Source organism: Rattus norvegicus, chromosome X (assembly GCF_036323735.1).
Source record: "Rattus norvegicus strain BN/NHsdMcwi chromosome X, GRCr8, whole genome shotgun sequence".
In the NCBI taxonomy this organism is placed as follows: Eukaryota; Metazoa; Chordata; class Mammalia; order Rodentia; family Muridae; genus Rattus; species Rattus norvegicus.
The window spans coordinates 156,085,731-156,113,260 of NC_086039.1; the positions used below are offsets into that span (position 1 = coordinate 156,085,731).

The 27,530-nt window shown below is 48.5% G+C and overlaps 2 protein-coding genes across 2 annotated transcripts; one reads left to right on the forward strand and one right to left on the reverse strand.

Annotated features, from left to right (window-relative positions):
- The first annotated feature begins 914 nt into the window (after nucleotides 1–914).
- LOC134484028 (X-linked lymphocyte-regulated protein 3A-like) lies at nucleotides 915–12,095 on the forward strand. The gene is made up of 9 exons (XM_063280396.1): nucleotides 915–1,041; nucleotides 3,180–3,319; nucleotides 4,214–4,283; nucleotides 4,961–4,995; nucleotides 6,202–6,319; nucleotides 7,156–7,255; nucleotides 8,703–8,801; nucleotides 10,914–11,009; nucleotides 11,104–12,095. The coding sequence occupies exons 2-9, from the start codon at nucleotides 3,211–3,213 to the stop codon at nucleotides 11,158–11,160; spliced, it is 684 nt and encodes a 227-aa protein (XP_063136466.1). The 5' UTR covers nucleotides 915–1,041; nucleotides 3,180–3,210; the 3' UTR covers nucleotides 11,161–12,095.
- A 10,741-nt stretch (nucleotides 12,096–22,836) lies between these two features.
- Nucleotides 22,837–24,541, reverse strand: LOC134484027 (40-kDa huntingtin-associated protein). The gene has a single exon (XM_063280395.1). It carries the CDS (start codon nucleotides 24,313–24,315, stop codon nucleotides 23,170–23,172), a length of 1,146 nt encoding a protein of 381 aa, XP_063136465.1. The 5' UTR covers nucleotides 24,316–24,541; the 3' UTR covers nucleotides 22,837–23,169.
- Nucleotides 24,542–27,530: the final 2,989 nt, after the last annotated feature.

Here is a 27,530-nt window from a genome sequence, read left to right on the forward strand (position 1 = left end):
CTGTAGAAATCTCCCAATACTGTCTTGCTCTCATCACCCCACTGCTATGAGTCAGTCACACCCTAGGAAAGGATGCACGTCTTTGGAAAGGCTGGGACCAAGTTGCTGTGACTGCTCTGTGAAGGGAGGGATGCGCACAGTGGCTCAGAGGTGTTGTAGTAAGTTTGGGTAACCTAGGTGAACAACTGGGTGAAAGGGCATCCTCAGCTCAGCTGAGTTAAGAAGAGAGTAATGCTTGGACCACAGCCCTTCGGAGAGGATGGTGGGGATCCCAAGGAGACTTGCCCAAGAGGGCCTGTGTTGTAATAAGCCTGAGTCTGCCTTTAGTCTGAGACTGGACTAGGACCCCCACCCCACCCCACCCCGGAGGGTCAGAGAAGAGGTTCGAGAAAAAGAGGGCTTGGGATGTCTGAGCCAGACACTGCAGTTTAGGTAGGGGCTCATGGGATCCGAGATCTGACTACTGTGTACTGTTTAGGGCCAGACTGAACACCCGAGGCCTCTGAGATACAGCCAAGGGCATACCGCAACACCAGTGCCAACTAAAGAGGAAAGTACACTGAACCCTCCAGTCATGCCATGTGCAACTGCGGCACCCAAGTGTACTTGTGTGAATGATAGGTTTTCCTAGCCCTAGAGCATCTCCAGAATGCTGTTCGTACATACGTATAGGATCGCCTCACCCCTTGGGCATGCATATCCCATCACCTTTCCAGCTCAAACGGACCTCTCTGTGACACACATTCAGGCTTCTTTCTGTTGCAGCCAATCTGAGATAAAACATAAGGACAAAGGCAAAACAGGCTGCGGCTGTGTCCCAATGAACTGAAGCGACGGGCCATCCCTCAACAGGAAAGCAAATGAGAGCGGCTGAGGCAAGCTGGACCCCCTTGAGGCATGCGCAGAGTGGTGGTAGCCAGTGCGCATGTGCCTGTGGCATATCAACCAATCAGAGGTCGTTATATCTGGACGAGGTCCAGATGAAGGCAGATCGACCTGTGTGAGTGGAAGAAGGCTGTGTTGCGGACTCGAGGAGCCTAGGTGGGTGACGGTTTTGCAGGGGACGTTCGGTGGTGGGCCTCCAGGGCTGGGTTAGAGGCACCAGGACAGACTGAAGGCCTTGTTGTCGTGGGACGGGATTTGGGGGAATGTTCCGTTGGATGGGTTTGGGGGGAACGTTCCATGGTGGGGCTCCAGTGGTGGATTAGAGGCGCCAGGACAAAGTGAAGGCCGTGTTGTCATGGGATGGGTTTTAGGGGCACGTTGCATGTGGGGCCTCCAGGGGTGGGTTAGAGGCACCAGGACAGATTGAAGTCCTTGTCATTGTGGCATGAGTTTTTTTTTTTTTATTTTTTTGGGGGGTGGTGGTGGTGGTGACATTCTGTGGAATAGGTTTTGGGAGGACATTTCGTGGTGGGCCTCCAGGAGTGGGTTAGAGTTACCAGGACGGACTGAAGCACTTATCATCCTGGGACAGTGTGATCACGGAACGTGAGGGTCCTGGAAAACCTGTGAGGTGACATCAGAAGCTTTATTTCACTTTCCTGGGGACTGCAAGAGGGCCTAAGGCTGAGAATGAGAAGGGGTGTGATGAGGGCAACAGGACCATAGAGAGGGGGATGGCGCCGGGAGAGGGAGTAGGCACCTTTACACATTTCTGACAGGTTTGGGTTTTTTTTTTTTTCCATATTCTTCGGTTTCCTTTGTTGTTGTTTCTTTTTGGTTGTTTTGTTTTGTTTGGATCCTGACTGGTCCACACCTGGATCCTCCTGTGCTGCTTCCATGAGCAATATCTGTCCAGGAGAGTTAGTCTGAAGTGGATGGGGAACCCTGGGCACTCTGCACAAACACATGTGCAACAACAGGGCCCAAGCTGGGAATGGGTGGCTGATGGACAGGCCTCACACCTTTGGGAGTACCTGTAGGCAGCCTCAGGCATAGTAGTGTCCCTGGTAATCAGAGACCCATTCTGGAATGTGGGGCCTCTAACTGAGGGGTGGGCAGAAGGAGCGTCTCAGAGGAATGTATTGAATTGTGGTCACCTGGATGAGTGATAGGGTGTTAGCAGAGTCAGTCTTGAGTCTCTGATGGTGAGAAAACACAGTCAGCCTGGGGCCTCGGGCCATTGTGGAACATAGTGTGATCTTGAGGCAGAAGGCACTAGGTCTATCTGTGATGAGAAGTTTGGAAGATTTCCCACCTGGAAGTAAAATAGACCAGTGAGGGCAGTGGATGAAAGGGGGTCCAGGTGGGTGGCAAGTTTGAAGAGAGTTGGCTGTGACAGCGAAGTAGAGAAACAGAAGTAGTGACCTTCCACATGAGCTCTGTGAATCTGTTTGGGGTCCTCAGTGGACCTCTGGTTCCTGCTTATATGCGGCCGTGAGCCTTGCCTCCTTCAACATAAATGCCTGTCTGAAGGGACTGGCCAGGTCTGGTCCCCTTCAACAAAGGCAACATCTCTATCCAAGTCCCACAAGTACTAGTTGAAGCCACTTGACCCTGGGTGTACATGCCTTCCCAACCAGTCTGAGAGACGTGCACTGGGAGGTGGTGCCTACTTAGGTATGCCCAGCCACGCTCTGAGACTAAGGAGGCTCCAAGGCCAGAAGAGTACCCTGGGTGGATGATTTGCTATTGGGGAACTCGGTGTAGAGGCAGTCCAGTTAGGACAGGGTTCAGAGAGGAGCCTTAGCTCATGTGCTAGGGCAGTGGGATCACAAAGAGGCAGGTCCAAGGCAAACTGGTAGAGTCATACCAGGAGCTTCACTTTCCAAATGATACCGCACAAGGCCACAGAGGGCAAGGCGAGGGAGCAGTCGTCGGCAGTCATGGGGTGGCATGGATTGTGAGGGCTAAATGGGACAACGTGTGAGCTGTAAGACATAGCCTCGGGGACTGAGTAGGACCTCAGTGAGTTGGAGTTCCCAACCAGATGCCAGCAGTAGGTGCACTGTTTTACAGGGGTTGCAAAAGCAGGAAAGGGTACTGATCTTGAGAGGAAGTGGGTTGGGGAGCTCCAGGTCCAGATAGAGGAACGGGGCAGGTCAGGACATTGGTGACATGCTCTTGCCCTCATTTTGCTCCAGCACAAGTGCCAGGGCACCCAGCCACACCCCGTGGAGTCCTGGTCCTTTCTCCCCTTGCCATCTTGCAATTCTGCCCAGCATCTCTACTTCCAGGAGTGCTGTCTAACCCAAGAAGCTTCTAGCCATGTCAAGCAGTGAAAGGAAGGCCACTGCCAGTGTCGGCAGGCACCCAAGTGTGGTCCCAAATCTCTCTTCAGATGACAGCCAGAACCCACCAGGTGCAATCGCTGCAGGTAAAAAGAAACAGAACAAAACCACATCATGACAAAACACAAGCAAACCAGAGGGGCTGCTCGAGGGATGTGTCTACCCCCAGGAGACATCCTAAAAATCCCTTGGCAGGTGGGACACCGAGTGGGTGTGGTGCATGGAGATTGCTTTCTTGCAATAGTGGGAGGTTTCAGATGCTATGAACTGTTGCCCAAGCTTCTTGTGGCTTAAGCTTCCCCCACCTGAAATTCCGACCTCACATGAAACCTGCAAGGCTCATAAGACAGTTCTTTCCAGGCAATATGCAGTATGCCTCTCTGGGAACACATGTGTCACATGTCGAAGGCGTGTGCAGCAGGTGCCGGCACCAGCTGATCTAGACTCAAGCCTAATAAATTTCATGTGTGTCTGTTTATGTGCGTGTGCCTCTGTCTACCCCTCTAACACATTCTCCCTCCTTCCCTTCCTTCTTCCCTCCCTCCCTCAAGCTCTCTTTCCTCCCTCTCTCTCTCTCTCTCCTCAGTCTCCCTGTCTCTTTGTCTCCCTGTCTCTCTCTGTCTCTGTCTCTGTCTCTCTCTCTCTCTCTCACACACACACACATACACACACACATACACACGCGTGCACACACACACACACACACACACACACACATACACAATGTATGTTTGTTTGTAGGCATACTTCTGTGTGCCACCGCTCCCACACTCACTTACTCTGTGCTTGTATGTGTATATATGTGGTTTGTTTGGGCCTCTGCATGGCTTCTTTCAAAAGGGTAAGATATCATTGGTGGCTATGGGTCCTAGAAACCCCACAGTGAGTCTGTTTTCCATGGTAGGTGATGGGAGCAGCACACTTTGTCTCAAAATAGTTTTCCTCTTTGAAAATAGTTTTCCTCTTTGTCTTTAATACAGCCAACAAAGAAGTCCCTGTTGCCGGTAGGGAGGAAACTATTGCCTCTGGAACAGAAAGGCAACAGGACAGGTGACCACATTTCATTTTTTCATCCACTCATAAAATGCATTTAGAAAAGTCAGGCTGGAAAGATGGTTCAGTGAAAGAGTGCTCAATGTACAAACACAGGAATCTGAGGTTACATCCTCAACCCCCCACAGAAAAAGCTACACATGACCCCACTTAACACCTTTGAACCCCAGAACTGAGGGCTGAGGTGTGGCAGAGAAGTTCTTTCTTGATGCCAACCTAACAAAAATAAATTGAGAGATAAACAAACAAAGAAACAAAGAAACAAATGCAGGAGTGGGTTAGGTGTGTGAGTCACAGGAATGCGCTGGGTGCATTGAGCTTAAAGGCCCCAACGCATTCATCCTGCAGTCCATCAGATGTTCAGTGTGTTACAGAATCAAAATCGCATGCCGCCAGCAAACTACAAGTCCTGTCACAGAACGTTTCTGACAGGAGTAAGGTGGAGATGGTTAGAGGAGGACACCCCACCCACCCACCCACACAAACACACTTCTACCTCTGATGGCGGCACACGCGTACACTTGCACCTCTCTAGAAATCTACAAGAGTCAACGTCCGCTCTTGAACCGAGAACCTTATATAGGCTGTGTGGCACACTCCACTTCCTCTGCTCACTCTGCAAAGGTGGCCTTTTGTATACGTTGAAGTAAAGAGTTAATGTGATTTCTTTTCAGGAAGAAAAAACAGGATTTGTTCCAAGAATTAGAAGGTATGTTCTAGGAGGCATTCGGAATTTGATAAAATTGAGCCGAAGAAGTACAAGGCGAGGGAGTTGTCACCTGGCAGAGAGGAGGAGCGTGTTTACTGCCTTGCTCTCAAACACTCAGTGTCAAAATAGTATTTATTAGTTCGTCGAGTCTCTACTTCATGGTAATTGTCCATATGAAGATCATGGCACCTGCCGTGTGACTATTCTTACCTACTCTCTGTGAGATATTTAAAAGTGGGAAGAAATTATGTGTTTTTGAATCACACAAGTGATGCATCTGCTTTTAATACCACATTTCACTTCACTCGTTTGTATTCTCGTCTAGGTCTTTTTTATTTGCTGGGGAGAGTGGGGTTGCTAGCAGAGGGCCAATCCTCGTTAAATAGCTGCCCACGATTTATCGTGCAAAAAGACAGCACATGAAGTGGAAAACTGAAGTCAGTACTGTTAGCCTGTGGCTATAGCATGATCGGGCTAATCCTTCTTTAAATCGCTGTCAGAGGTTAGTCTCGTGAACTGTTGGACAAAAACTACAAACTGAGAACCAGCTGGGAGGTCTGTGGGATTTTCCGATGGAGAGTTACATGTAGAAACTCTCCAGGACTCAGGATAGGGATGTAGTGGGGTGGAGGACACTTGCCTCGTATGTTGAAGCCTCTGGGTTCCAACCCCAATACCACAGACTTTTCCATGAGTCAGTTTTCCCTTTAAATGATTCAGGATGTCTACCTCATCAAACTGGTCCAAAAGCATCAATGCCCACAATCTTTACCGTATTTTTCATCTCACTGTGCGCTGATCTCTGGGCCTTGAGAGATTTTTGCGCAGGGGCCATATCTGTGCTTTGCACCAAGTAGCCCAACAGCCCCTCCTAATGTGTCCTCCAACTGGAGCACACTTAGTACATTGATAAAATCCATCCTTTATGAATGCCGTCTAGTAAAGAAATTACACCGTGACTTGATACCCTTTTTTGTAAGTTTTGTCAAGTTCTCTGCGTTATGTTTTGTATGTAATATCTGGACACTGAAATCCAACTACCCAGTTTCCCGTTAAGATCGGAGCCACTGAAATTCTTGGCTGAAAGAGAGGAGGCAGATAACCTCTGCATGGACAGATCTTTTCCGTCTATTGATAACAAGTGTCTTTCCAATACCGGTGAGGGTCTTTTGCAGTAATGCCTACAAGATCATGTTCCTTTTACAGAGCCGATTCAGAAAGTTCTCCAGGAAAACAGAGAAAGATTCTTGAGGATCATGGCATCATCTTTCCTTGCCATGGAGGTCAAAGTTAAGGACATTCTAAAAACCCAGTGTGAACAGAGGTAAGGTCTTGGCACTTTGATCCCAGAGCTGTTGACAGTTGGTTTGTGGGCACGATGAAGGGGGAATAGCCAGTGGCCCCACAAGGTAGAAATTTTGTCGGCAAGTGTATTTGCCTTGGGTTTGGTGTAGAACCATCTTGGTTTTTTGCCGGATAGCTTCTTGTGGCGACTGAAAGCAACTGTGTTTCCTGAGAATGAATTAGAATGTTTTGACACTGTTTTCACACGGGGCAGTTGAATCCGTGTACCAGTAAGGAAGGTGTGTGCATTGTGTCAAAGTGCTGGGTGCATTGACCTTGAGATCCCCAAAACATACATCCTGCAGTCCATGATATCATCTCTTCGCTGTGAAATGAGATGACAATCTCTCGCCTCCAATGTTGCAGAGGTTTCAGGAGCAGCATTCACCATACAGGTGTACCAGAACCCTCACTGGGACAGTGAGGAAGAGTGGGTAGGTGTCCACAGAGCTCTGTGATTTTCGTAGGTGTGCATCCTCATTGGACCAATCTCCATAAAAGGAACAAGTAAAGCAGAAGTTGTGCACTTCAGAGGCAAATACTTGTGGAATGTTAGTAAAACTATGTTTCTTCTTCCTGAGAATTCCTACACAATGAGTGTTGTGAAGTGACTTCTATCCTGGCCAAGGCAGAACACACACTCTTAGTGTGATATGAAATAATCCTCCTCATTTTCCATTTCCGCATCAGAATGTTTTAGATGCTCTTTCCCAGTCCTCCATCGGTAGCTTGAGTGAGGACAAGTCAGCCGTGCCTTGAATGCGTGGTCTTCATTTCGAGAAGGGATAACACAGTGTCCACTGTTGTCCTTTACAGGCAGAAACTTTATCAGGACTATTCTCTTCAGGTTACAAATTTGAGTAAGAAGCTAACCACGGATGCAAACCAAGTCAAGAAGCATGCCGAAAAACTCTGCGTGAGTATCAGGCTTAGCTTTGAAGGAGTCCATTGTGTCAGCATCAGAGGTAGCAGCAGAGGTTTCCTGCCGCAGGACATGAGCTCAGGGAGACAAGGAGGGTGGTGGGTGTGGTGAGGAGAGATGGGCCTTCCTCCCTGACTCGTTTCTTTTCCCTGTGGAGAGATGACAAGGAGGGTGATGATGGGTGAGGAGCCAGGTTGGTGGGGACATCTGGGGATGAGCAGGTAGCGTCTGCAGAGTGCAGGGGAAGGTATGGGATTGTGTCCTGAGCGGGGAGCCTTCAGGATCCCCAAGGTGCAGATGCCAAACAGTGGGAGGGCCCCAAGTAGCCTTCTGACACAGGGATCAGGGATGCAGAGGACCCATGTGGCTGTGGCTGTGGCTGTGGCTGTGGCTGTGGCTGTGGCTGTGGCTGTGGCTGTGGCTGTGGCTGTGGCTGTGGCTGTGGCTGTGGCTGTGGCTGTGGCTGTGGCAGGGCAGATGGAGACTTGGATGTCAGTGGTTGGAGTTCAGCCCAGCCCTGTCCCCAGAGGAGAAGAGGGAAAAGGTTGCCATGCAGTGATGGACCTGTGATGGTGACTGAGTCACCTTTTCCCTGGAGGTGAGAATGGGGTTTTGGGGACAGGTACTGTAGTCTGTGGTGCCTCTGGGGTTCTTTCTTCCTGCTGGAGGATGGAGCTGCCTTCTGGAGATTCTGACTTCCAGAGGTGGGGAAGCGGAGGCTGGTGTACTGAGGGAGATGGAGATGCTGTCCGGTCCAGGTCAAGTCAGGAGCATGGACTCTGGAATCCCACCAATTGGATCGCAGTCACGGTCCTGTTACTTGGTAGTTATGCTAACTCAGAAGAACAGTTTACACTCGGGCCTCGGTTTCTTCAGAGTGGAAGGAGAGGATAAAGTCCCCATCTCACAGAATTCTTTGAACAGTTTCTTTTAGATGTGCATTCATGTATTGGTCCAGGGCAGCATCTGAAGTAAGTTTTCTAGAATATAACCCTGTTAGCATGGCACTGTGTGCAAATGCAGTGGGTTCCTACCTGGTGGAGTGACGTATGATGGGGACAACTCAAGGTAGGTTCTAAAAACCCAAGAGAGTCCGCAGATTTGGAGGCCTCCTATAGGTAGGTTTTCGAGTCTTCAGGAACTAATAGCTATGTGTTGAGTACTGTTAAGTAGACAACTTCCCAATACATGAATGAGCTTCACATTATGAAGGTTATTTTTCTACTATTAGGTTAGTGTTGTAAATGTGGTCACTGTTTTAATTGAAAAAATGGTGCATGTATTACACCATCTGTTTTGCATAAATATAATACACCATTGCGTTGTTTCTCTAAGGTTTCCCCTACCCCTGACTTGTTCTGACATCTTCTTTTTTTTATTTTTTTTCTCTTTTTTTTTTTTTCTTTTTTGTTCTGACATCTTGTACTGTCTTTGTTTGTAGAATATGTTTATGGAGCAACAGAAGTTTATTCATGAATCTCTCACTCTGCAGAAGAACAGAATGGAGGAATTTAAGTCACTGTGTGAAGAATACTTGGAGGTCTGTTGAACATTCTTCAAATCAACCCACACAAGGGGACACTGGCTATTCCGGTATTCTCTCTGTGCTTCGGATAGCACCTTAGAAAAGTGACCTGCAAACACCTTCCAGCATTTTCCTCGTGCTCCGTGTCAACCTAAGTACAAAGTCAGTTTGTAATTTTAGGATTCCCTCATGGTTAGGAGAAACATTCGAAGCAGGACTTGCTGCCTTGGTAATTTCATCTGCAGCTGTTGATATTGTACAGGCAGGGCATTTACGCTCCTTCGATCATCCCATCTTGCCTCCCAGTGCATTCTTCCCTTGTGTATGTATGTGCACACATGCACACACGTGTACCTGTCTCTGCATAGGTGCGTAAAGGTCGGAGGTCAACTCTTATGGATACTGTTCATCCTAACCTTGTTTCCTTTAGGTTTTTGTTTATTTGTTTTTAATTTTGAGACAGGATCTTACTGTATAGCTCTGGCTGTCCTGGAACTCACTAGGTGGGCCAGTCTGGATCCAAAATCACCGAGATCCGCCTGCCTGCCAGCCTCTCTCCTGAGTGCTGCTGGGATGGCAGGTGTGCACCACTGTGCCGGACTCCGTCATTTCCTTTGGTAACAGGATGACTCACTGGACCCCGATCTCTCCACTATGCCTAGGCTGGCTGTTCACAGGGTCCTAAGGCTCGGCCTATCCTGCATCAGTAGGTGTGTCACCATGCCTGACGTTTAACATGTGTGCTGAAGAGCTAAGGTTGGCTTTTTATGCTTGTGGAGCAGGCTCCTTGCCTACTGCTGCATTCTTGCCCCTTGAGAAACACTTTTACACACTGAAGCTGTCTTCCCAGACCCTCGTGATCCGTTTTTAAGCAAAACAGTGACAAGAATGTTTGCACTTACTTAACTTACTCCATCCTCTTATATTTTCCTTCATTGTTGGACTGAAACATGGCTTCAGATGGCCAATTACACCCATAAGACAGCTCCCGGGTGTAGTAGCACTCAGTGAGAAAGTAAGTGGAAGTCAGAGAGATTGTGATTTGAGGATTACCCTCCATCATCGTCTCTGTAAGTTCTTCCTAGGCGCGTTGATTGACTTTTGCCCTCTTCAGGTTTGCAGCTCTTCTAGAAAACAGTTAAACACTGGACTTCTGCTTTTGTTCAGACTCAATGTGAATTGTCTTGTTCATGTTTCATTTAGAATTTTGTTCATCCAGAGTAATTCAGATGATCCCAAACACCCGAGTTCACGGAATTCTTCCTTGCTTTCTTGTGATTCTCTCTGAAAACAAATCCCCACCCTTGGCACACACATGTGTGCACTTACACACTCACACACACACACAAACACACAAAGGGAGGGAGAGAGAGAGAGAGAGAGAGAGAGAGAGAGAGAGAGAGAGAGAGAAGAGAGAAGAGAGAAGAGAGAAGAGAAGAGAGGGAGGGAGAGGCGCCAGTGTCTGTTCCTGCTGAAATATCAGTCTTCAAGTACTCAGTGGCCTAGAAACTTGCTCACCGATTCCAACTTTAAGCTCTCTGTGTTGGTCCATTTTCTATGGTCACTGTATCTTGATACTATGGAAGAGGTCCTGCAAAGTTTTATTCCTCCACAGGATTTAGCAAAACCGTTTAGGTGGAGTGTGTGCTATTTCACTCAGTGCTAAAGGGAACGTGGAGTGGAAAGGTTGAGTTTTAGGTTCCTGGTGCACTGGTGCACAGTGCTCATAGTACAGGACAAGGTATTCCATCTTGCACAGAAGTGGGCGAGTGGCAGTGAATAGGCTCACACCTCATGTTCTCTGTCTTCATTTGGCTTCCTTGCCTTTCATTTGTGCTGTGCAGGGAGAGGCATCCCAGGCTCTCGGGCACGGTAGGCAGGCAGGCACCTTTGGCCTGGGCCACCCCTACAGCTAATCCCTCAGGATTTGAACATTTAGCAGTGGGTCGAGGAGTGGCAAAGTCTGTGTCACGTTGTTGGGTGTTTCGATCTTCATGTTGTCCAGGGTGTATGCCCGTGTCAGAGTCATATGTCTTTGATTACATCTGCTCCCTTTTAAATGGTGGTGTTCGCATTTGTAAGGCAAGATGACCAGGGCTGATTTCCGCACATGTCTTTTTGCTTCAGAAATTTGAGGTGCTGAGGGATTCTCGGGCAAATTCCATTGCTGAAGAGCTGAGACATCTCATAGCCACCTTGGAAGTAAAACTTCTGATGATGCATGTAAGTACCGAGCCTTTCACATAGAAAATGGAAATAAGTCCAACCCTGAGTGCTGTTTATTTCACACCCATTTAACATTTTCTTTTCTTAACAGAGCCAGCAAGAGACTGCTGCTGCCCCACAGTCTCTCCTGGATATGTTATTCTCGTAATACTTTGGAGGACAAAAGTCAATATGAGCGGAGAAGAAATAAGCTGGGTAAAGCTACCTGTGGTGTTTGCAGTTTTGGCGACTAGATCTTCCGTGTTCTCCCCCTGTTCCTGAAGATGCCTCTTTCTGTTCAAACCCAAATGTACCCAAGGATTTGTGTGGCAGCAGTACAAATACGTCTGTAGGAAGCTCCAACCCCGGGGTAGAAACAACAGGCCTTCCCTGTTAGCATCGTAATTAAGGGTTGGCACTCGTTGGCATTGATATAGCGCATTATCATACGTGAGCATCATTTTCCCAAACTAGAAGGCACACAAGTGGGCCATCCTTGTCTTGTCCAGATAAACAATTAAAGAAGATGCAGTCTGTTTTTTACACTCTGCTCTTAAATGTGTTCAGTGATGCAGCCTATGGGACGGACCTTAAGCCTCCAAAGGTAGTGTGCTGTTAAAAAGTAAATTAGTAGGGTTGGGGTTTTAGCTCAGTGGTAGAGCACTTGCCTAGCAAGCGCAAGGCCCTGGGTTCAGTCCTCAGGTCCCCCCCCCAAAAAAAAGTAAATTAGTAGAATTCATCACACCTCCCGAGATTGATGTGAGTAACGTGGTGTGCATCTGTAGAAATGTTATTTGAAGACAACATTTATGAGGTCTTCCAGTTAAATGTGTCTCTGTCCCATTAAGAGGTGATTCTTAACTCGAATAGAGCTTGACTCGCCGTGGTTTATTAAATTCCTCACTTGTATGGATAGTAGTACCTGACAATGTTTTGGGTTTTTTTTTTTTTTGAAATTTATTGCGCATGTAGAGTACTTGATCATCAGGGATATATCAGGTCTCCTGTACAGTTAAATCTCATGTCCTGTGACTTCCTGTATGTATACCCTGGGAGTTCTTTACTTGGCAACATTTGATTTAATAAACATGAAATCGTTTCAGACTCGTTGGGATGAATCATTGAGTCACATTCTCTTTCTGACGTTCCTGAAGTTTCACCCCTTCTCAGACAGAAAGGGCCCCATGCCCTGTGGAGGTGGTGTGTTGTCGCCTGCGTTAATGCATGGGGCCAGGTGTAGTCCAGGCCACTTGTCTCACTGTGCCCTGTTGTGTAGAAGCATTGAAAGGAGTCAGTGTTCAGCTTCTCCCATTTTCTACAAGTGGAATTGCATTCCTCCACAGTGAATGAGGGCTTCCCTGCTGGATCACTTTACTGTCTAAAATTTGCATTATCCAAAAAGAACTTCCCCCTTTGTGCAAAGTGCCAGTGAGCCCAGAGAATTATTTCTTTAATCATATTATTATATAATGTCCTATTACTTCCAGCTTTGAGTGTCTCCTACTTGAGATATTGTACCTATCCTTACCAGGCGTGGATAGTCTCCATAGTGTTTTCCCAGTGTTGAATTTTATTCCTCTCTCTCTCTCTCTCTCTCTCTCTCTCTCTCTCTTTCTCTCTCTCTCTCTCACACACACACACACATGCCCCCCCTCTCTCTCTCTTTCTCTCTCTCTCTCACACACACACACACACACACACACACACATACATGCCCCCCCCTCTCTCTCTCTGTGTGTGTGTGTGTGTTTGTGTGTACCTATTCCTTTTTGTGTGTGTTGCACACATGAGCCTCTGCATGTTGTGGCCAGAGATACTTCTGATGTCTGGTTTATTTTATGAATCTTGGTCTCCTTGTGAAGGTGGAGCTCAGCCACTGGGCTACCGTGTTAGGTCATTGGGTTCCAGGGATCCACCTGTCTCTGCCCCGTAATGCGGCTGTGACACACACACACACTGCTGTGCTGAGATTTTTCTTTAAACTTTTATTTTGGTTATTTTATTTATGTGGATCTATATGTGTCTGTCTGTCTGTCTGTCTGTCTGTCTACTCATGCATTCAGATGGCCACAGAGGGTGACAGACCCCTAGAGGTAGAGCTGTTGTGGGCCACCTGATGGGTTCAGGAATTTGAACTCAGGTCTTCTGCAAGAGCAGCAAGTGCTCTTAACCTCTGACCCAGGTCTAAAGCCCCTGTTCTGAGGTCTGAAAAGGCTTTCTAGGGATGTGAACTCATGCTTGTTCAGCAAGCATTTTACCAGCTGACCCATGTCTCCCTAGCTACATGTTCCTTTCTTAGACGTTTGAGCTCAGATATATTTGCTGCTGCTGCTGCTGCTGCTGCTGCTGCTGTTGTTGTCGTTCCCCCCCTTTCATCCCCGTGCTCCTCCTCCTCCTTCCTTCTCCTTTTTCTCCTTCCTTCTTCTTCCGTGTCCACACTGATGATGTATACCGAACACATTCTGTGACCCTTACTATTCAACTGTACAGCATCTAAATGTGTAGATGTGTGTCTGTCCCCCCGGGTACACCGCAATTCCTGTAACAATGTCACAACTCCTATGACAGTGTCCCACTCTGCTGGCAGCACCAAGGTAGTTCACCCACAGATCTCCAGGGAAATTGGGGATATTAAGCAAGCAGGGATGTCTTTTCAATGGAAAAGATGTAAAAACCTGTCCTTGTTTCATGTAAGCTAGAGAGTGGAGGTCCTAAAAGAGCCTGGTGCTCTGAGTTATCTGTTGGGCCTCCACATCTCCCACAGCCAGGACCGGACATACCTGATTGTCTAAATGACCCTTACACTACCTGCAGAGGCACAGGCTCCCCCAAGCTGCCAGAACCCGGACAGGAGATACATAATAGCACAAATGGCCTCTAAGCTATCTGTATGGCTCAGAGCAGGCCAGATCCTTTCTGAGGCCCTTAAGCTAGGACAGGCAGCCTCTCCCTAGAACCCCTGTTCTTAGAAGAAGTGGCATGACCCCTGGGTTGCTTTCTGGTGGAATTATGCTTCCCTGTGCACCGGGGATTGTGGTACACCTGGAAACTCTCTTCCTGCTCATAGCGACTCTAAATATACTGGAAAATAATGCCCCTGTCATCAGAGCCCCCCGAAGTTTGATCCCAGCTGACAACGTTGACCTTGACCATGTTTTTCTTCTCACCTCTTTGCTGAGCATTTCGTCGTCCAGGGGCTGGGCAGGGAGGGGGACACGTCTGTGTGCTGTACAAAGCAGTCACATTCATATCCACAGGTGACGTCACAGGCAGTAGGTGACGGGCATGTGAGTTGGTGAGTTCCACAGCTCACAAACGGCAGAAACATATTTACTCAGTCTTGAGGGTGAGTTGCCAGGGTGCTGGTCTGGTTGGGACACAGCTGAAAGTCATCCCCATGTAGTGACAGCACATCTGTCCTGCCGCACAGCGTGGACCATAAGAAGAAGGGCTACAGCACTTGGCCTTGGGGAGGATGCAGACCAGGGATGTCCTCTTTTACTCCTCCACAGAAGTAGGTTTTCAGGGAAATGATGCAGGAGTGGAGGTGCTTGCACAAAGGCAGAGTATCTGTGTTAGAGGGGAACTATCACTTCTCACTGAGCTCTCTCCTGTGCCTGTTGGACGTGCCCAGCAACACTGGCATGGAGCTTCTCGGGCAGAACCCTAACTAAGTGAAGCTTCCCGGGAAACATGAAATCACTGGAGTCGGCAGTGAGGAAGTGTCAACTCTGCCCTTGTAAGCGACCTGAGATTTAAAACGGGCATGGGTTCCCCTCATTTTTTATGGAAGCACAATTGGATTCTTTCTGGTTCATCCGAAATACACTTCAACCCCACAGGTTGTTAAGGCTTCTAACTAACCCCTAACATTTCCAGTCTGTGTGCCTACAACAAACATCGCCGTCACATGTCAAACCAGAGGTGAAGTCTTCCTCTAGGACAGGGGCATTCTGAGTGTGGGAGGTGATGGACAAAGGGAACACTGGCCCATAGAAAGTTGGCAGAACATCAGCTCTGTTGCCCTGCAATCTTGCCTTTTTCCTATGCACTAAGGCTGTGGGGTGTGAGTCAGCTGAGTTTGTGCAGATTGGTGGGGCAACACATTGTCTGCTTCTTGTAGGGTGGGTGGCTTCTTTTCCAGAGGACAACTGGATGACCTGAGCCCCCTGGGCACCAACTTTGTTTGAAACCCTGAGGACCATAGGAAAGTGGCAAATAAAATCAAATTTACCTATTTATGAAATGTTTGGTGTGTGTAATTTGATAATGGCAGAAGCCACTGTTTATGCAATAACTAGCAATTTTTTGACCATCTTTCAGTTCACAATATGTATGTACCCCATTCTTCATGAAGTACAAATTCACCCGTGTTTTCGTTATACCGAGTGGCTAACGATACTGTGTTGGCAAGATATCCAGGTCTCTCGTTGGTGGTTTTCAAATCATCCAACGAATGCACGTGTTTTTTTTTTAATACCGGTTAGAAGAAAATTGCCTATTAAATGACAGTATCTGAAATGACATTAGCAGGTTAGTGGTGCTGAGGAATACAAGGACTTGATCGTGGCCACATTGTCGATTAGTTTCATTTTAGTATTCATTTTCTGTTGACCCTGTCTGTGTGTAAGTACGTGCAGGTGCATTTGGATTCCTGTGGGTGGCACAGGAGGGCCTTGCATTTCCCGGGAATTGTAGTTGCAGGTGAATGTGAGCCACATGAAGTGGGTGCTGAGCACTGCACTCAGGTCTCCCGCAAGGTTTGTAAGCACTCTTAATCACAGAGCCATCTCCCCGTTCCCAGACTACCACCCCTTTTGTATAAAATGGACTTAGCTTTGGTAAGCCTTCCGTTCTCTCTGAATTTTCATTACACACTTTTCTTTCTGTATTTGTCAAGTGTATTTTAGGATCCTTTTCAGCAATTTCAGATTGTTCAGCACAATTTGCTTACAGAATTACAGAACTTTTATAAAATTTATAAAACTGCCACATGGTTACATTTTTTGAAAAGTAAGTGTAAATTCCTGAAGATTGTTATAAAGAGGTTTTACAGTGTGATTGAGAAATATCTATGTGCTTATGTTATTTGTCAACACACAAAAGAAGCACGTTTAGACAAGCTATTGTGGATAGGAGAGAAGGAAATATTTGTGTTTCAAACATTTGGCTCACATCTCCAACCTATTCTCATATGGCCAGTGTGTGCGTGTGATATAAATTATATCGGTACATCGCCATGGGATTCTTGTGGCTGTTGAGATCTAGCACTGACAATGAGATAGGTCCTCTTACCTCAGACTTAAGCATGTTTATGTCAAGTGTCATCTGAGCCCCTTTCTTTAGACAGGCTGACCCCCTGCCTTTGTGACAGGGAAAAGGGAGAACAACAAACAGCAAAGAGTGTTTAAAGGAACACATTCTTAAGATAGCCTGGAGGAGAATGATTTCCAACAAAGGTTACTATTGTTACAATAGTTGACCCCATGCTATAAAAATGCTTGGTGTGTATAAGAAGCTGGAAACTGGTGTGTGAAGAAGTTGTTCTGCCCGGGACTGGAACTGCAGCCCACTTCACTAGGTCTTTCCAGTCATTACTGCTGGATGTTTTAAATGCCCAATTTGACGACTTTTGTTCCCTTAATAAGACTACCTCAGTCTTTTTGGCTAAAGGTTGTAAGTTCCTCATTTGACGATGCTTTGCTGTCTGCCTCTTCTATGTATGTGCTGCATTATGTCATATACTGTTTTACTTTTGCTTACAATATACATAATGAATGTACTCATTTGAAACCAAGAGTACATATGTGATGTATGGCTGTCTATAGGAAAGGTCATTTAAAAGAGGAATTGGCATACTGGCTCTTTTCAGAGGGAGGAAGGAGGGAGGGAGGGAGGGAGGGAGGGAGAGTGGGAAGGGAAGGGAAGGGAGAGGAGAGAGAGATCGAGTTGTTTAAAGTTTTAAACTTAATCATTTATAGACTTCTTTTGTGTATGTGTGTTTTGCTGGGAAATGATCTCAGGTCCTCTGCAAGAGCAACAAGTGCTCCTAACCAGTAAGCTTTCTCTCAAGCCTCCAAGGATGCTTTTAAATGGTAGGTTTTCATTACGCACGTGCGCACACACACACACTCACACACACACACACACACACACACACACACACACACAGAGAGAGAGAGAGAGAGAGAGAGAGAGAGAGAGAGGAGACAGACAGACAGACAGACGTACCCATTGTTTTTTGGTTCAAGACGAGAGTAGAAAATTAACACGTCCTTTACTTGCTCAGTATGTTTGATTTTTGGATCACTAAACAGCAATGGGTTGCTTTTCTTAGAATTTGGAGGACAAGACCCAAGCGTTTCACACCATGAAAAACTAAGGAAAAGACAAGAGAATTTGTGAAATGAAAATTAGCTACTGTTGTGCATCTTGGCGATTCATTCTCAGGCACATAGATCTCTACTGGGTGGAAGTATATGATCCTAAACATATGAATTTAATAATATACATTCCCCCCTTTTCTTTTTTTTTTTTTTTTTGGTTCTTTTTTTCGGAGCTGGGGACCGAACCCAGGGCCTTGCGCTTCCTAGGTAAGCGCTCTACCACTGAGCTAAATCCCCAGCCCCCATTCCCCCCTTTTCAATGTTTACATGCTTCGTTCAAGTTCGGTTAAACATTTGGACTAATTGAGATAGCTCTAAATAAAGTAAAAGGAATTCCTTCCTCCCTTGTAAGAGCTCGGTATAAGTTGAAACACATGCATGCACAGTGGCTAATTTTGAGTGCCTTTGAGTAGTGTGTGTCCTGCTAAAATCCTTCATGAGACCTCTCTCAAAATCAGTGTGTCCATGCTTGCGGGTGCTCTTTTTCTAAAATCATCCCCAGTGTTCTCATCATAATAGGACCCAGCCTGAAAGGAGGCTACAATTCCTGGGCTCCCTTCTCTGTGCTTTCCCCATTGCTCTGATAAAATACCCTAACAAAAGCAAGTTACAGAAGGATTTATTTGTCTCACAATTATAGTCTCCCATGTGGCAACTGCTTTGTATGGGGAGTTTGAAGTAGCCTCATCACACTGTGTACTCTGCCAGGAGAAAAGAGCAATGAATGCATTCCTGCTAGTGCTTGGTTCGCATCACCTGTCTAGGGAATGGTGTCACCCACAGTGGGCAAGAAGTATGCTGACATCACCTAACATAATCTAGAAAGCTGCCCCCACAGAGGCCGTCTCCCCCATAACTCTAACTTCTGTAAAATTGACAACCACCATAACAGTTCCCTTCCTCCACATCATGTCACTTCTGCTTTCAGTGTGTGCCTTGTTAACCTTCCTTTGCTACAGTTTTCCTTTCCTCCCACCCTGCAGGTGGGAGCATGGTCTCTCTGGAGGACCTGACCAGGATTTTATGCTTTCTTAAGCTTGTCCACTACCAGATAACCCCACTCCCACTTACTTTTCCTACTGAAATCATTCTGACAATATTCTTTTGTCAACTCGGTAGATCTCAAGCTCTCTTTTCTCCTAAGGAGACTGGGAAATCTTCCTGTTGTTCTAAAAAGGTGGAGGTCACCCAAGTGTGGACCAGCAGATGAGGGAATGAGTAAAATGACCTATGCATGCAGTGGACTATCATTCGAGTGTGGGAAGGGATGGAGGGATGGAGGAGCACTGGTTCAAGCTGCTATTTGGGAGAGCCATAAGAACCTTTTGTACCGTGGGTGAAACATCTTGAATCCAGATGCTAAGTGAAATGGACCAACACAAGTACACTCAAGAGGCCACCTTTTACTGAGTGATTCCACCTACAGGGGCTGTCCAGCCCAGACAAGAGCTGATGTGGCAGAAAGCAGATTAGTGGCTGTGGGGCACTGGAGACCCAGAGAGCTGTAGCTCTCCGTGTGGCACTTGACCTCCGGGATGCTTGGGGCTCTGAGGTTGAGCCTCCACACAAAAACAGGGGGAAACCCTCAGGCTCACCGTGGTGCCTGGTGTACTGCGGTGGGGGTACAAGGAGCATTCGGTTAATGGGTAGGGCCACTGAAAGCACCTTACAAGCCTAAAAGTGTGACTTTCGCCATAGCGCCACTGAGCTGCTTCCACCTTACATCCCATTTCCTGGAGGAAGGCTCCTTCAGCAGTCCAAGAAGACAAGGGAGCCACAGTGCCCCTAGCCAGTGCTGTCCCAGAGCCCACACTCACACGCATGGGCTCTCCCTTATGCCCCCCCTCTCTCATTATCACTATCATCAGTGGGAATGAGTACACGAGAGTGGGCTGTGACCATTTAGAGGTCCCTAGGATACACAGCCAGGCACACAGGGGACGTTGGGCCTTGGGAATCAGTGTTCTGGCCCACAACCCAGCATGCCAGCTGAGCAAAGCCAGGTGGAGCCCAACATGCCCAGGACCAGGCAGAGCAGCCCTGGAGGGTTGGGTCGATGCTCCCGCTCCTCCAGAGCTGGGCTTACCTTCTCTGCGACTCTGGCGTTAGCACCATCTTCAGCAGAGCGGCCATGTGCCATGGCTGAGCGAAAAGGTACCCATCTTCCTGACAGCCATCCTGGAGTTCCTGACCCACGGGCTGCTGGAGCTGGCAGGCCATGACACAATGCCAAGGCAGCCAGAGTCTCATCATCCGGGAGCTGCTGGACATGGCTCTCTACAGCAACGTGCTGCTCAGAGAACTCTTCCTTTCTCTAGTTTGTCACCATCTCCCAGTTAGCCCAGGCCCATAGTAGTCCTCATAGTTGTCCTCAGTGCTAGCTCCTGCTGCTTCTGGTGCTGCTGCTGCTGCTGGTGGTTCTGCTGCTGCTGCTGCTGCTGCTGCTGGTTCTGCTGCTGCTGCTGCTGCTGGTTCTGCTGCTGCTGCTGCTGCTGCTGCTGCTGCTGCTGCTGCTGCTGCTGCCATTGCTTGGCTCTGGGTTGCTGACCCACCCATCTGCCAGCCCCATCTAATCATCGCACATCATTGATGAGTCCTTCCCACACAACCTTTCCCACAGATGGCCCTGCTTGGCTGGCCAGCATTGCCCCTTGCTTCTCCCACTTGTGTTCAGATTAAAGCTTTAGTTTGAGGACCCCCATATGCTTTACTCTGCCCTTTCCTTTGGTCATGGGAAGGGGATAGGGTGGGTGTGAGTGTAGTGGTAGGGAGGAGGGGGAAGTGGGCCTAGTTGAAAAAACATGGTAGGGAGGAGGGCGTTAGTTAGGTGCTGAGGTGCAGGTCACCCACAGGCTGCTTGCTCCTAGCGTTTTTTGTTGGGAACGAGGTGGGAGTGGAAAGTGGTTCAAGGGGTTAGGTGGATGTAGTTGGAGGAACATGGATGGGAAGTTGGGTAGGTGCTGGTGTGAGGGTGGCCCACATGCTGGGTTTCCAAGCTTTTCCTTTGGGCAAGAGGTGGGAGCAGGGGCCTCGGGAGGCTGGCCTAGTTGCAGGAACACAGTAGTACTGTTGGGGTGTAGGTGTGAAGGCAGGCTGAATGTGGGTGTAAAGGGGATGATGGCCTCTTGTCCCTGAACTGGTCTGGGCCAACCTAGCCAACTGTATCAGAAAGATGGCTCTTCTCATAGGAGATGGTAGAGCAGAGGGCAAAGGTGGGCTTTTGGTTGGGAATGCGGATGTGAGCTCAATCGTGGCAGGTGAGGGCCAAGGTCATAAAAGCATCACGAAGCTAGTTTTTGTCGTGATTGGTCCTCAGGTGGTCAGCAAAATTGCCAGGAGGCTCCCTTGGCAATGACTGAATGTAAGGTGTAAGCTAGCAATGGCTTCCACTGTGCCAGGGTCAGTACTAGCTGTCCATGCTGGTCTCATGCTTGTTGAAGCTTGTTTAGTGGGTTCCCAGAAGTAGTACAGGAGAATACTATTGCTCTCTGTTACCCTTTAAAACTTCATAAAACCGCATTGCTGGAAACACAATATATGTGAGTCATAGGGCATGGCAAAATCAAACTCTCTGACTTACTGCCTTGAGAACGTCAGCACTATCCTCCTTATTGTTTTGAGGCAGGGTCTCTCAGTGAACTTCAACTTCAACATTTTAGTTAGGATGGTTGCCCATACAGCTCTCGATTCACTTGTCTCCTTTCTCCATGCTAAGGTTACAGCTATGCACAGCTATGCCCTGCCTCTTTTAATGCACTGAGGATTCTCATTCATTTCCTCATGATTGCAGAGCAAGGTTTCCTTCCCAGAGCCATTTTCCCATTCTTAAATTTGGTAATTTTCCCTCATCCTTAACTTGGTGATCCTTGATATCAGTGGTACTGAGAGTCTATTCCCAAGTGAAATAAGAGTTTGGATCCAAGAAGCATCTTTATCCTCAATAGCCTGCTCATAAACTCTACTCTCATCAAGATTGTCTTTGGAATTGAGGTTTAACCTAATGGCAAAGCATTTTTTGTCAAGTACAATATCTCTAGTAATTCCCTAAATCCCACTGATTGCATTGTTCACACTCTCATTACTTCAGGTAGATATCACAAAGTACCATGTGTGCTTAGGTTGAGCTGTTACTTTTAGGATACATTATTATGAAAGTATATCCTATGGGAAAGCTCATCTGCCTAGGTCTCTTGAATCTCCCAGTCTTTTGCCATCCCCATCTTGTACCACCTTCAGATACTGATAGCAAGAAAGCCACCAGCAGATTTTGAACTTGAAGCATATACCAAAATAAACCTGTTCTTTACAGCTAGCACCAACTGTGTGGTATTGTTATTAACAATAAGAAACAGTAAGGCGGGGCTGGGGATTTAGCTCAGTGGTAGAGCGCTTACCTAGGAAGCGCAGGGCCCTGGGTTCGGTCCCCAGCTCCGAAAAAAAGAACCAAAAAAAAAAAAAAGAAAGAAAGAAAGAAAAAAAAAAGAAACAGTAAGGCATTCATCGAATTCATTGGTTTTGTACATATACCCCATTAGCCAATTAGCAGCTAGCTTTAAAGAATGGTGGTTTAACTCAGACTTATATAGGGTGACAACGTGGTGGGAAAACATTTCGGAAAGTTGGAATGCTAGCTTTCCAGATGAGCTGGGTACCTTAAACTGTTGTTCAATATATGACACCATCTTTCTGAAAGAAAAGATGCATCGGCCCAGGAACTACAGAGAAAAGTGGAATTGGCCCCGTATCACTTAATACTCAGTCAGAAACATTTCTTTGCTACTTGCTCCAGCTGCACTGGATTACATAGTTTAGTAGCTATAGTTTTCAAGGTAAGAATATTTAAGGGAATGCAATTATAGTTTTAGGGAATTAGATTTCTCAGGACACTGACCTGAAAGGCAGAATAGAACTCTAGGTATTGTCTGTGAACACAGATCTTGATTGTACAGGGGCAATTGTGTTATGGTACACAGTGAGAGCAATCAGTACTCTGGTTTAGAAACAGGGAACCTATTCCGAAGACGTTGACTAACCGCTTGCCAAAGACTTCTGGATAATAGAAACTTGCTGCAACCCAATAAAGGCAGAATCACCAAAAGATCACACGCGCTACTCAGGAGAAAGGTTCTGGTCACCCCATCAGAAAGAACCCAGGCTTGCAGAATGCGCAGAAGGTAAAATAAATCTGGAACGTATGACAGAACATGCCAGTTCTGCTTAGCAATACACTCCTAATGTTCAGATACATAGAGATCAATTTAATGTCATCTGGTGCTTTTTCCCACTCCCCAGAGTGCTGTGCTAGTTTATATGGAAACCAAACAATAATGTATTACAAGAGGGAGTATGCCTAAATTGTCAAATTCTCACAATTTTCAAGACAAAACATTTCTAATCTTTTCTAAATACTTCTTGATGATGCCAAGTCCCGCCAGGAATAAAGGGAAAGGAGATCAATATGCCAAGGGAACCTCTGTCCTTCCATGTTTATTGAAGCTGTACCTAGAACAGCCAGGAAAATTAATCAACATTATCCAACTACAGACCAATGCGTAAAGAAAGCAGATTACACAGTGGAATTTCCTTCAGCCTTAAGGACGAAGTTACCCCATTTGAGGCAATATGGATGGAATTGGAGGGCACTAATTTAAGTAACCAGGTAGGCACACAAAGCTAAATTACCACAGTGACAATAGAAATGAAACAAAACAAAGAAGCAAAAACCAGAAGCTAGACCACGTGTTTCATCACCTGTCCCCAAAGATTAAGCAAGTTGTTAGGAAGGTGACTTATCAGACCCCCTGTCCCGAGGGAGAGATGGTTTCCTGCAGAACGAGGTGGAGGAGGTGGTTCTGCTCAGCAGTTAGCAGTGGCCACATCTCCACCTGCAGCTTCTTGATGCCTTCAGTATCCTTTTCGTGGGCAGCCATGACCAGGGACTGCAATAACAAAAACAGCTCCTCTGGAAGCTGGCCGCTGCTATCCTGGCCATGGCCATCGAAAGCCTCCCAAGAGTACTTCTCCAGGGTCTGGGCGTGCTCAGGCAGCAGCTTGGCAGGCGGTGGTTGCAGGAGCAGCAGCAACAATACACGGGACACCTCACACCTGACAAGAACGTCAGCGAAGGCACCGAGTGTACCAGGTGACTGCGCAACAGAGCCTGGGGCGTGGTCCGGGGGCAGCGGCAGGGGCAAGGTAGAGCCCAAGACAGGTCTCGGCTGGGGTCCCGGCAGAGATGGCTGAGGCACAGAAGGCAGCTGCTGCGGCAGCTCGGGTTGCTGTACCGGGTGGCCCCCATGCTCCCGTGCCAGGCGTTGCATGCGTGTAAAAACCGCCAGGGCGCCAGTGTAGTCGCGCGCCAGCAACTGGCAGGAGGCAGCATCACCAAGTGCCTGCAGCGCGGCCAGTGGCATCAGGGGCAGGTGCAGCTGGGCAGCACGTTGAAAGTGACCTGCAGCAGCGGCTGGCTGGCCCACAGCGCGAAGGGCGGCAGCCAGTTCTAGGCACAGTGCGGCAGCAGCGGCGGGCTGGCCCAGCTCAAGGTGCAGGCGCACGGCGGCGCCAAGGGCGCTGGCGGCCGCCTGCAAAGGCTCCCCATAAGCCGCAGGACAGCCCAGGCGTTGGCGCGCATCGCACTCCTGCCTCAGGAAAAGTCGGGCCGCCTCTGTAAGGGCCAGCGCTTCCCCGGGCCCATGGAAGAGCGCCTGCTGGCAGCGTGCCACAGCCAGCTGGCACCAGGCGGCATAAGGCAGGCACTCTTGAGCTCGCAGCTCCCGGGCCAGCTGTGCGAACTGCTCCCCGGCCTCCGCCACGTTCGGCTTCCGCAAGAAGCGCTTCTTGAGCTTGTTGGACACCTGCCGGTAGCGGGCCAAGAAGTCCCCAGCCTCAGAGCCTGGCCAGGAGCCTCCGCCCAGGGACGACGCGGAGCCCGCCGCCATGTTGACCGGCTAGCCGCGCTGGCTTACTTCCGGTTGAGGGAGGGCTGAGGAGAACAGTTATGACTATCGCTACGCTGCGACTAGTCCACGCAAGAATCACAATTCATCACCTCCACTTCCGCCTCCGGCGCCACAGCGCTCTGACTTAGCTGAAGTTATACGAAGAGCGTTATTGCAGGACCAGAACAGATGACCACAAAAGCTAGTGAAGGAAGAAAATGCATAGCACCAGCGGCACCTTATAAAAATAAAATCTGCGGGGGCAGGGCGTGAGTGACACACACTGAGGGGCGGGCAAGGAACAGTGCCAGACAAGTAGGCAAAGGATTACTTTGCTGCCAGGCTTAGAATTGCCCTCCTCACTGCTTCAACAAGCAGAAGTCCAGCATGGACAGCTAGTACTGACCCTGGCACAGTGGAAGCCATTGCTAGCTTACACCTTACATTCAGTCATTGCCAAGGGAGCCTCCTGGCAATTTTGCTGACCACCTGAGGACCAATCACGACAAAAACTAGCTTCGTGATGCTTTTATGACCTTGGCCCTCACCTGCCACGATTGAGCTCACATCCGCATTCCCAACCAAAAGCCCACCTTTGCCCTCTGCTCTACCATCTCCTATGAGAAGAGCCATCTTTCTGATACAGTTGGCTAGGTTGGCCCAGACCAGTTCAGGGACAAGAGGCCATCATCCCCTTTACACCCACATTCAGCCTGCCTTCACACCTACACCCCAACAGTACTACTGTGTTCCTGCAACTAGGCCAGCCTCCCGAGGCCCCTGCTCCCACCTCTTGCCCAAAGGAAAAGCTTGGAAACCCAGCATGTGGGCCACCCTCACACCAGCACCTACCCAACTTCCCATCCATGTTCCTCCAACTACATCCACCTAACCCCTTGAACCACTTTCCACTCCCACCTCGTTCCCAACAAAAAACGCTAGGAGCAAGCAGCCTGTGGGTGACCTGCACCTCAGCACCTAACTAACGCCCTCCTCCCTACCATGTTTTTTCAACTAGGCCCACTTCCCCCTCCTCCCTACCACTACACTCACACCCACCCTATCCCCTTCCCATGACCAAAGGAAAGGGCAGAGTAAAGCATATGGGGGTCCTCAAACTAAAGCTTTAATCTGAACACAAGTGGGAGAAGCAAGGGGCAATGCTGGCCAGCCAAGCAGGGCCATCTGTGGGAAAGGTTGTGTGGGAAGGACTCATCAATGATGTGCGATGATTAGATGGGGCTGGCAGATGGGTGGGTCAGCAACGCAGAGCCAAGCAATGGCAGCAGCAGCAGCAGCAGCAGCAGCAGCAGCAGAACCAGCAGCAGCAGCAGCAGCAGAACCAGCAGCAGCAGCAGCAGCAGCAGCAGAACCACCAGCAGCAGCAGCAGCACCAGAAGCAGCAGGAGCTAGCACTGAGGACAACTATGAGGACTACTATGGGCCTGGGCTAACTGGGAGATGGTGACAAACTAGAGAAAGGAAGAGTTCTCTGAGCAGCACGTTGCTGTAGAGAGCCATGTCCAGCAGCTCCCGGATGATGAGACTCTGGCTGCCTTGGCATTGTGTCATGGCCTGCCAGCTCCAGCAGCCCGTGGGTCAGGAACTCCAGGATGGCTGTCAGGAAGATGGGTACCTTTTCGCTCAGCCATGGCACATGGCCGCTCTGCTGAAGATGGTGCTAACGCCAGAGTCGCAGAGAAGGTAAGCCCAGCTCTGGAGGAGCGGGAGCATCGACCCAACCCTCCAGGGCTGCTCTGCCTGGTCCTGGGCATGTTGGGCTCCACCTGGCTTTGCTCAGCTGGCATGCTGGGTTGTGGGCCAGAACACTGATTCCCAAGGCCCAACGTCCCCTGTGTGCCTGGCTGTGTATCCTAGGGACCTCTAAATGGTCACAGCCCACTCTCGTGTACTCATTCCCACTGATGATAGTGATAATGAGAGAGGGGGGGCATAAGGGAGAGCCCATGCGTGTGAGTGTGGGCTCTGGGACAGCACTGGCTAGGGGCACTGTGGCTCCCTTGTCTTCTTGGACTGCTGAAGGAGCCTTCCTCCAGGAAATGGGATGTAAGGTGGAAGCAGCTCAGTGGCGCTATGGCGAAAGTCACACTTTTAGGCTTGTAAGGTGCTTTCAGTGGCCCTACCCATTAACCGAATGCTCCTTGTACCCCCACCGCAGTACACCAGGCACCACGGTGAGCCTGAGGGTTTCCCCCTGTTTTTGTGTGGAGGCTCAACCTCAGAGCCCCAAGCATCCCGGAGGTCAAGTGCCACACGGAGAGCTACAGCTCTCTGGGTCTCCAGTGCCCCACAGCCACTAATCTGCTTTCTGCCACATCAGCTCTTGTCTGGGCTGGACAGCCCCTGTAGGTGGAATCACTCAGTAAAAGGTGGCCTCTTGAGTGTACTTGTGTTGGTCCATTTCACTTAGCATCTGGATTCAAGATGTTTCACCCACGGTACAAAAGGTTCTTATGGCTCTCCCAAATAGCAGCTTGAACCAGTGCTCCTCCATCCCTCCATCCCTTCCCACACTCGAATGATAGTCCACTGCATGCATAGGTCATTTTACTCATTCCCTCATCTGCTGGTCCACACTTGGGTGACCTCCACCTTTTTAGAACAACAGGAAGATTTCCCAGTCTCCTTAGGAGAAAAGAGAGCTTGAGATCTACCGAGTTGACAAAAGAATATTGTCAGAATGATTTCAGTAGGAAAAGTAAGTGGGAGTGGGGTTATCTGGTAGTGGACAAGCTTAAGAAAGCATAAAATCCTGGTCAGGTCCTCCAGAGAGACCATGCTCCCACCTGCAGGGTGGGAGGAAAGGAAAACTGTAGCAAAGGAAGGTTAACAAGGCACACACTGAAAGCAGAAGTGACATGATGTGGAGGAAGGGAACTGTTATGGTGGTTGTCAATTTTACAGAAGTTAGAGTTATGGGGGAGACGGCCTCTGTGGGGGCAGCTTTCTAGATTATGTTAGGTGATGTCAGCATACTTCTTGCCCACTGTGGGTGACACCATTCCCTAGACAGGTGATGCGAACCAAGCACTAGCAGGAATGCATTCATTGCTCTTTTCTCCTGGCAGAGTACACAGTGTGATGAGGCTACTTCAAACTCCCCATACAAAGCAGTTGCCACATGGGAGACTATAATTGTGAGACAAATAAATCCTTCTGTAACTTGCTTTTGTTAGGGTATTTTATCAGAGCAA